Source organism: Spinacia oleracea, chromosome 6 (assembly GCF_020520425.1).
Source record: "Spinacia oleracea cultivar Varoflay chromosome 6, BTI_SOV_V1, whole genome shotgun sequence".
NCBI lineage: Eukaryota > Viridiplantae > Streptophyta > Magnoliopsida > Caryophyllales > Amaranthaceae > Spinacia > Spinacia oleracea.
Genome location: NC_079492.1, coordinates 114,087,098 through 114,097,615, shown reverse-complemented (window position 1 = coordinate 114,097,615; position 10,518 = coordinate 114,087,098). Strand labels below are relative to the sequence as shown.

At 36.2% G+C, this 10,518-nt stretch overlaps 1 protein-coding gene across 1 annotated transcript; it reads left to right on the top strand.

The window, feature by feature from the left end:
* The first annotated feature begins 7,543 nt into the window (after positions 1–7,543).
* LOC130463510 (LRR receptor-like serine/threonine-protein kinase GSO1) lies at positions 7,544–9,942 on the top strand. Its single transcript, XM_056832654.1, has 5 exons — positions 7,544–7,657; positions 7,934–7,953; positions 8,401–8,526; positions 8,907–8,968; positions 9,608–9,942. The coding sequence occupies exons 1-5, from the start codon at positions 7,544–7,546 to the stop codon at positions 9,940–9,942; spliced, it is 657 nt and encodes a 218-aa protein (XP_056688632.1).
* The last annotated feature ends 576 nt before the right edge of the window (positions 9,943–10,518 follow it).

Genomic DNA, 10,518 nt, shown 5'->3' with positions numbered 1-10,518 from the left:
ATTGCCATAAGTAAATAAGTACTTCGTAATATAATCGATATAATTATTACCATAAATAATTAGAAGATTTAGGTTAAAAAAAATAAGATGTATATTAAAATTTCATATAGGTTTATTAACTATATTATAAGAGAGGTGAATTATGGAGTGACATTTGTCATCACCACATTGATTTCATCTCTTTTAGTATAGTATATAGATATAGATAGATATGTAAATAGATATATTTAGATATCCTAGTTCTTGAGTAACATATAACATCATCAATCAAGTGTTATGAGAATCAACAAAAGATGTATAACAGAACTTAAATAAACAAAATGAACGAAAAAACCGTTCATTACTACAAAGTGGTAAAGGTTGTAAGCAAAATTCAACACATATACTTTATAAAAGTAGTTGATTTGACTATAAATTTATAAACCATCTACAATAGAATATTGTAAATTGATCGATGATATTATATACGTAGTATTATACTTTAGTAAACTTGGTTTTATTGTACATACTATACACAATGTCTTATGCGAAGTAGTAAATTAAGGTATTAAATATTTTCAAACATAAATATAATCCTTTATGGTATATATTATAATGAATATGATTATGATTATGACTATTTTTTATATCACAAAGATTTTATTTATATGGTGCACAAAAGTATATTTAACAGATATAGTAAATCAAAAATATTTTTTAGTTCTTTATATTATAAGTGAGGCGAATCATACAGTGACATTTGCCATCACCACATTGGTTTTCTCTCTTTACTATAATTTATAGATATCATATATATATTGAAGATCCAATAATGTTTATATAGAATAAAATACAATGAAAAAGTAGTCATATACTTTTTAAAATGTAAAGATATCCATGTTATATATAAAATAAAATCAATAGTATATTTAGTTAATCGTATATGCATTATAGCTAATAGAAGAACTTCAACAATTAGTATAAACTTTACCAAGTGTTTAATTCGAATAGTACAAACTTTGTACCGTACATTGTCATTACATTATTGTTACACATGCTATTTGAACTAAACATTTTGGTTATGACAATGTACAATACAAAGTTTATAATAGAGTGATTCAGTGATATTATATTTGCTATAAAAGAGACCATGTATAGTATTGACCATCACTTTGGTTATGACAATGCTAGTATTTGTACTCATGAATTTAAAAGCTGCTATTCCTAAAAGTTGTTTAATATCTTAAAAATAGAATATAAACACTCGATAGACCATAATCAATAAATAAAATTTGTATAGCGTAGTAATGCATGACCATTGTCATTAAAGTTATGATGCTTAAGTCCATTTACCAAATAAATTAGTTAACCACATTGAATTACCCTCTTTTACTATAGTTTATAGATGTCAGATATATATTGAAGATCCAATAATGTATACGTATATAGAATAACATACAATGGAAAAGTAGTAATATACTTTGTAAAAGGTAAAGATATCCATATTATATATAAATAAAATCAATAATATATTAGTTAATCGTATATGCATATATAGTTTCCTTATATTTAGAAAATCTAATATTATGTAGTCCATAATAAATTTTTATTTAGAGATAGTTAGAGAAAATAATATTTTAATTATTTTAAAAGAGAGGCGAATCAATGAGTGACATTTGTCATCACCACATTGATTTCCTCTCTTTTAGTATAGTATATAGATTAGAGTAGTATAAATTATGTAACTCGAGCCTACTAAACGGCCTAACAATCGTGCCAGAGCCTACAAAACGGCCTGTAATGCCTGCCTACAAAGCGACCAATTTAGTTTTGCTACTTAGTGAAATGATAATCTCTATGATAATGTTTCCTTACCTGATGAACTAATGACTCAATAAAGTCACTCAAAAACTAAGGGGTGAAACACCCCCACCTTGAACAAACCCTAAAGGGGTGACGTCACTAGTGGCCAAAATAAATGACGGCCTAAAAAGTGACCTGTATTAACAAAGACGTAAAAAGCGCAAAACAAAGCTCAAACAAGAGCAAAAGACACCTTCTCCTTTGAAGGCGTCTCAAAGAGACTAATCGGTTGACGGCCTGAGAAGTGGCCTAGATTAGCGCCCCAAATTAGGCTGGATTACCTAAAACACTAGGGGCGTCCCCGGGAGAAGGACCTTGAGACCCCTTGCCCTCCTCCTCTCTGGATGAGGACGAAGAAGCTCCTCCAACCTTCGTAGTAGCGCCAGAGGCGGCAACCTGGTCAGCGACCCCTTCGTCCACGGCCACTTTGAACGCGGAGTCTTCCTCAGCGGTCGCATGGGGAGATGCTTCTTTGTGCTCAGGAGGAGGGCTGAATACCTGAGGAAGAGGACTCCTTTTTCAGCCAATGGGGCGGACGACTTCACTAGTGACGGTTTCGCTGCAACATCAGCAGTGCCCAGTTTCTTGAAAAAGGGGCGCTTGGGCTTAGGAGCCGCCGTCGAAGACGCATGACGTTTCCTCGTAGCCGACGAAGTGGGCTCCTATAAAATGCAACAGGTGAACAACCGAACATAGGCCTTAGAGCAATGCAGAAGAATATCAAAGAACAAACAAAACATACCTTGGCAGCGTCTCCAGAGGCACCCTTGTTGGACTTCTTCGAGGAGTCCTTCTTCTTAGCCTCCACGGCCTTGAGAATATCATCTGTATACACCTGGGATAACCAGGTAGGCAAGTCCACCAAACCCTTGTCTTCAGGGGATAGACGATTCATGGAGGAATCTACACAGAACTAAGAAGGTTAGTGAAAGAAAAGAAAACAAGGTTTTGGTAAAAAGTCTATAAAAACTACCTCTACTCAGATAAGGACAGAGACCGACGGCCGCGAGAAAAACCATGTTGGTAAATTGACCCACATGGGGAAGCCAAGTATTGGGAACCCACACGTGACTCTTCGAAGACAGCCGATACATTTCTGCCTGAAATAAAGGCTTTGTGAGCCTCCAATCCCTCGACAAAAGGCGAGGGTAGGCGTCACCTCTAGATAAATAACGGGGACGACAATTCCACCTGGAAAGACGCCCTGAAAGGGAGTGGTCCTCCATTTGCATAACAGACCACTTCTTCCTCCACCAAACCCAGCTAGAGGTCTTACCCACCACCGTTTTATATCCCCGCCGGCTATATAGGGTGAACCACCCATGGGGAGAACGAGAGGAGGGAGCAATATCTACAAGCCTAATGAAAGCAGGAAAAGAAGGAGTGACGCCGCTCAATGCACACTTGGAAATGAATCCAAAGATGTTTGCCCAAGAGTTAGGGGTCAGCTGAGCAAGACCAATGTCATACCCCTCCAAGACGTCCATCACAAAGGGATGCAGAGGAAACCTAAGACCCAATATAAAAGCAGCTGTGTAGACAGCGACCTCACCCAGAGAGAGTTGGTCTACAAAATGATGAGGACGTGGGCATCTAAACCTAAATCCTTGAGGCAGGAGTAAGAAGCGCTTGAAGTCACGTCCCTGCTCTCTCAGATACCTCAGCCATTTCATGCTGGGAAAGATGTCAGAAGGAAGCAAATCTACATCTTCTTTTCCCCGAACCATAGGAGGAAGGTTTTTTGCAAACTCATAGTCAGAAGAACTAGAGGAGTCATCCTCAAAATCCTCACGAGGAACACGAGGACGGCGAGCCACGCTCTTCCTTCTCCTTGAAGAACGTACCGCCCTTACAGCCCCGTCTCCCGAATGATGGAAGGAGCTGACTCCACCCCTATTTCCCTGGGACGGGCTCGAAAAAGGAACCTTGTTCTCCCTCTCTCGTGGCGCTGCCCATGCACCCACATTGGCTGTTTGCCTAATTTGAGCCATGCCGTCCTGCATAAGGAACAGGACGTCTGACTTTAGCAAAAAGAAAGAAAAAAGAGTGCCGCAACTAACAGGACGCCTCCCCAAGAAATCGTAAACATAAAGGAAAATCCATAAACATGCAGAAACAAGAAGTCGATAGAAATGCTTACCAAAGAGTGATCAAACTGACATAAAGGCTGAACAAAATCGTCCAAGCTCCAAGAACACTGAATGAAGAATCCAAGAACACCAAATGAAAGCACAACAAATCTTTGACAAAGAATTCTCTATCTCTCTCTACAAAATCACTTTGAAATAACAAAAGGAAAATGAGAGATTTCTGAAGGTTTCAAAGGGGGAAGTTAAGCTCTGAAAAACAACCACACGCGGCACTCCACCATGTCAAGAAGCCTACCCCACATAGGCGAGGGTCACCCTCCTTGAGGGGCAAATGATGTGGCCTGGAGAGCGCCACCTGGCCGTACTATGATAGCCTAGAAAGAAGGCCCAAAGGCCCACCGCGAATCGTCTCATAAACTCACATACACCTCCAGGTCCAAGGCCCATCAGTAGGTCATGAGACCCATCTGCTCAGGAAGATCCTGATCCGCTATACCCAAAAAGCCCAAACGCTCAAGAGGCCTACCAGGCCTAAACCAAGTCTCCAATATAGCGGACACGTGTCCTAATCTTACAAAGCACCCAATCATGCAGCTATGAAGGACCAATTCCCAAGAAACCCTAGCACTATAAATAGTGCAGATCCCTAGGTAGAAGGGCAATCAATTCATTCCCACCTACCTTAAAACTACCTTTGCTCCGCCTTCTCTCTAAAATGACTTTTCTCTCTAGCAGATACTTACTTAAGCATCGGAGGGAATATTCCTACTGGAATATTCTTGTTTTGCAGGTTTTCAGAAGTTCGTGCCAGCTTATACTTGATACCTCCGAGGAATGCGTGACACGTCATCACCGAAAAAGATCCCACAACATAGACCTAGTGCATAAGTCATCTTGTACACCATGCTTTTCTATTGGTTGAAATGACATATTTATTGTCTTTCATTCTCATTTTTTAGTGGGTTTGATGATGTGTCAACAAATTAATGGTGGTGTACATGAAAATCTTGTACACTAGGTGTACATATAGCCTTTTCCGAATAAATCTGGTCAGAACGGAATGACGTATACTTTGTATTAAAGTAATGTTAAATGAATAGATCAAACTTATAATTTCTTTATTACTCCATATGTAATCCGTAATATGAGACTATAAACTTGATCGTGTTGGGAAGTACTCAGATGGGTGTCAAACGGGTCAACGGTTGGTTCTGGATCTGATTCATCAGTTTCGGGTTGATATGGTCGGTTGCTTTCGAAGTGAGTTTGTTTGACTTTCGGGTCGGTTTCTATTGGTTTTTAAAATTAGTGGATCCATTCCGTTCGGTTATTTTATGCATGATTTCGATTTCATATCAGTTCGGTTTGAAACGGTTCGTGTTAATTTGGTTTTTTCTGAAGTGGATCGGTGTATGTAAACAAGTTTAATCGGGTTATATCAGTTCGAGTTCATATCGATTCGGATCATAAACGGTTTGAATCATTAGGGTTAGGATTAATTCGATTTGATTTGAAACGGTTGGGTCAGAACGCGCTGGTTTAGTTGGGATATAGAAAAGAGTGATGATAAAGCTCGCAAGTTACGACAACATTTAGTTGTCACGCGCAATATTACGTGTCAATTAAATTAATAGGTACATATAGGCGACACGTAGGTTATGAGTCATCATCATATTTTTACTATCAATGCAATATTTTTACTATGAAAATATGTAAATAAAGTAGTCGATATAAAAAAGGAAACAAATTAGAATATTAAGATTTTCTACCATTTTTTGAAACATGTATAACAGGATATATATGTTAAATATTTTAGTTTCAAATTTAAATCATGACACATAAGCACGCCATGTCATCATTGTGACACGACTTAAAGGTCGCATGTTACGACCTTTATTATTTTCGTCTAGAAAATTCACTAGTTTAGGGCCCGTGCAACGCACGCCTACTACTAAAACAATTTATTATTTTAATAGTAACTAAAAGACTTGTGATATTAGAAAAACATGAAAGTAAAAAGGATATATGAAAAAGTATAAATTCAAAATCGTGTAAAAAAAATATTCAAATGAACTAAATTTGCATATTACTATACAAAGTTAAAAATTATAGTCGTTTACTTGTATGTAAAACGATCTACTAACGTTAACCAAACCCGAATGACTCAAGAGTAATTTTCGAAAAGACCCGAGCATAACCGAGTTAGTCAAATACACATATTTTGAATTGAGTAAAATCTTGATAAATAAACTTATATGTTAGTCTACTTACCATGTATTATTATTTTAATTAACATTCTTACTCACCAATTACCATGTATTATATTATTAGTAGTAGACTAACATTAGAAGTTCATTTATCAATATTTTTATATTTCTTATCAGATTAAAAAGTTATAATAATACATAAATAAAATTATATCATAAAGGAAAAAATAATATTGATTTAGCTTTCCTCCAATAATATAGTATGTAGTACATATCTATGGTAATTAAAATATATTTATATCTTAGTTTCCTAAAAAAAACGTACTGTAATTTATTTGTTTTAAAGTAAAAAATAAAAAAATATTTCGGCGGGAAAAAATCTCACCAGGACATAACACATGTCATTCCTAATGTCTCTTTTGGTATATAGTAATAGATAATAGATGTTCATATTGGTACAGACTCTTGTGAAGTGGGCTAAAATAGCTTCATTATAGGTTATTACAATAATTGTAAATTCTAATAATATCGATAACTTGGTTACATGACAAGAACGATAACAAATATTTAAAGTTATACAAAGTTATTATTTAAGAACGTAGGAAGTACTAGTACTCCATACATTGTATATATATGAGAATATATATATATATATATATATATATATATATATATATATATATATATATATATATATATATATATAGATTTGCACTTAAATGAGAAGGGGGCTTAAAATGAGAAGAATGAGAAGCAATCTCGTGCGTTCGCTAAGATAAGATCTAACAGCTCATACACGTCTACCTAGCGTGTTTAATAATGGCATAATTGTAAATATTGCAAAAAAAATCGAGTAAATTATGAAAAAAAAACTCTCTCTCTCCTCGCGAGTTACTCGCATGTCTTCTCTCTCCTCCATTTTTGCTCTCCTTCGTGATTCTCTATCCTCAGCGCCACCGTCTTCTCACCTGCTGCAACCACCGCGCCGCCACCATCTCCCACGCTGCCATCATCCATGCGTCGTCTCCTATGCTGCAATATGTAAGATTTCTTTTATTTTTATTTTCTCCTCTCCTGCTATTCAGCGAGCCACTTTCGTCCCCCAATTTTGGAGATCTATTGTTTGTTGCTTTGATTGATATTCGATTTTCCATGTTAGTTATTTGATTTTTATTTCTTTTGTTTTTCGATTGAATTTTTGTCCTAGTTCGTTTTCTTATTTCTGATTTCGATTGAGGTTTATGAATTAGGGTTTCTTTTATTTGAATTAGCGTATTTTGATTATTTGTTATTTATTATGCTAATGAATTTCTCTTTCCCTCGTATTTTTTATGATTGTATGCTGTAATTTTTAAAATTTGAGAGTTAGGTCGATTTCACGGGAATAATCTTTTGCTGGTTTCAATGATTGGAATAGATGTAAGAACCCTTTTCATGTCGAATAGTGTGTTGTTGTTAGAGAAGACTTTTGGGGCTAGGGAGATTACACTTTTGAACCCTGTTTGGATTCATTCTAAGGTGCTTTTAAGCAATTTTGCATAGGATTGATGTGGGGATTGTTATTGATCTGGAACCTGCTAGGACCGAGGATCCGGCGTTGTCGATTGCTGGGGTGGTTTTCTGCTAATCTGATCAAATGAGCAATAAATTTACTCATTTACACAAATGAGTAAATTTATTTTGCTCATTTGTGCAAATGAGCAAAAATGAGTAAGTCTGCAGTTCGTTTGCTACTGGTCTGTTGTTGCATTCCTATTATGCTCTGGTGTTATCATATTTTCGTTTGATTTGTAGCGTAATGGTGCAAAACTGTGGTGAGTTCATTTAAAACAGATTACTATATTTCTTACTAGAGTTATAGTGACAGTATTGTCCAAAAGATCAATAAAATTTAACCATTTTATACAAACTGAAGCGAAGCTCTATCCTTTTGCAGGTACAGGAGTGACAAATATGTTGATCAATGTAAGGAAGGCTGTTGATAAATCCGCCTCATATGAAGTAGAAGATATTCCAATGCTGGAAACCAGCATCGCATATAGTGTATATTAATCAGTTTCTGCCAATCTTAGGTATATATATATATATGTTGATTGTGGACTGACAACGGAAAAGCTACTTCTCCACCTTACATTAACCGAGAAACTGATCATCATAGTGTTCTGTTGTCTAGTTACTAGAGAAAACCTGGATTCCCATTGTCCACCAATACATTTTATGGAATAATATCTAGCCATTAACATCATCTTGTTTTCTTATAGGTACCAAGTGATAGCAGGAGTCACTGAACAAAGAATTCTGGATCCATTGCTTCATGATCGCAAGCTCTTATTGAGTGCAGTCTGCTTTGCAGTTCGGACAGGGAACACGCTTTTGGGTTCATTGATGTAAGAGCATATATCCATGCATTCATTTTAAGTAATTAGTAGTACTTTTTGTGCTCTTATATTTCTCTAATGAATTACATCTTGGCACGGGTGAGAGGTGGAATTTGCTCGATTAATTGGAGTTCAAAGGACAAGAGACTAACATTTTAACCATGAATCATATATTTTGCTATTGATCCCAGCCAGGCTGCTTTTTGCTGATTGTTTGAATGGCCTTATTTTGTTCATTGCTGAATAGTTGTTATTTCTTCCTCTTTCTGGTGCTTATAATTTATATTTTGCCAACTACTTAATAAGTAGATCGATAACCTATAAATCAAAATTCGATAACCTATAGTTGTTATTTTGAGTTTGCTGTTAGATAATGGTTCTGGTTGCAGATTTGCTTTTATGAGCAAAACAATGAGCAAATATTTAAGTTTGAATTGGTTCACACGGAATGGTAAGTATATACGTATGGATCTTATGGTTTGTTTATTACCTGAACAATTATTTCTGGTTGAGATGTTGGCTGTTTATTTGGCTAAATTACTAGAATCTAACCATATTGGCTTCCACATAGAACAAGTATCTAGAATCTAGGGTCAAGCATGTGATTAATGTCCTGGTTATTGTCTTAGGTTTTTCAAGTGGTGTTCAAAAAAATTAGATGCCATGCATTAGTTATGAAGAGGAGATACATGCAGCTTTTAGAAGACTGAAACAGAATAAAGGGAATAAACAAAGCTTCCAACTTCTGTATTGAATTTGAATGTAATGTACAGAAAACGCTTAAAAGGCTTGGATTACAAGGAAGCTTTAAAGCTTAAACCCTAATTAAAAACTAATCCTAATGCCTCAAACAAGAAAAACCCTTCAAGTGGAAGGTAAAAACCTGTAGCCCAAATCTAGGGAACCAAATTAAAAATCAAAATCATAAAAATTGATGCTGATCTTTTGTAGGATGGTTCTTGGAGTACACCTATTGTTGTCGTTGAAGAGCCTTTGCTCATTTGATTCTATTTAATAACACTAGCCTACTAGCTCAATACGTAGAGCATTGTGCAAATGCACAAAAGATGTGGGTTCGAATCCCACGTAGGCCAATCTTTACGGTACAATGATTTGTCAATGAACAAGCTCACTGGAATTATCCCTGAGGGTTATGGCCAAATGAATCAGTTAGAAGACTTGGTTTTGTCAGGCAACATTTTTTCTGGTTTTTTACCAACTAGTATTTGTTCAAACACAACTATCCTCCAGAGCTTGTATCTTTCAAACTGTCAATTTTCTGGTGAAATCCCACTAGAAATTGGAAAATTTCTGTCATTGGAAAGGCTTGATTTATCCAACAATACACTTAATGGATCGATACCGGTCGAGTTATATGGTCTGCTTAATCTGACTGATCTATATCTGTATAACAACAGTTTATGATATCTCCTGCCATCGGAAACCTCAGCAATTTGCAGACTTTGGTAAATTAGAAAACTTGATTTCCAAAAGGTAGAAAATAGCAGAATCCAAGCAAAGAAACAACAAACAACAGAAAAGGGTGCACAGTCCGCAACCCTAACAAAACAACACAACTAGCAGATGCAAGAGAGCAGCCAGTAGCACAAACAAGAATCAACAGGACCAACTGCAGCGGAATTGAACACTGTACAACAAGTCACTCCATAATAGCAGCCATAACAACTAGCAGTTGCTAGACAAACAGAAGCAATAGCTGCACTTTAAATAACCTGCAATCAGCAGAACAATCCAGCAACAGAAAGTAGCAGCTGCAACAAACAATCACACTCATATTGCACACTGTAGAATCACAGCAGAATACAACAAATAATCACACTCATACTCCACACTGTAGAATCACAACAGAAGACAAAACAACTGAAGCAGCAGCTACAACGAACAAACCAGAAACCACAGCAGCATACTGCAACAACTGAAGTAGCAGCTACAACGAACAAACCAGAAACCACAGCAGCATACTGCAACAACAGAAATCAG

Coding starts and splice junctions, on each gene's coding strand:
- LOC130463510 (XM_056832654.1), top strand. CDS start 7,544: ATGATTGGAATAGATGTAAGAACCCTTTTCATGTCGAATAGTGTGTTG. Junction 7,954..8,400: donor CGTAATGGTGCAAAACTGTG/GTGAGTTCATTT, acceptor GTTTTCTTATAG/GTACCAAGTGATAGCAGGAG. Junction 8,969..9,607: donor GAATTGGTTCACACGGAATG/GTAAGTATATAC, acceptor AATCCCACGTAG/GCCAATCTTTACGGTACAAT.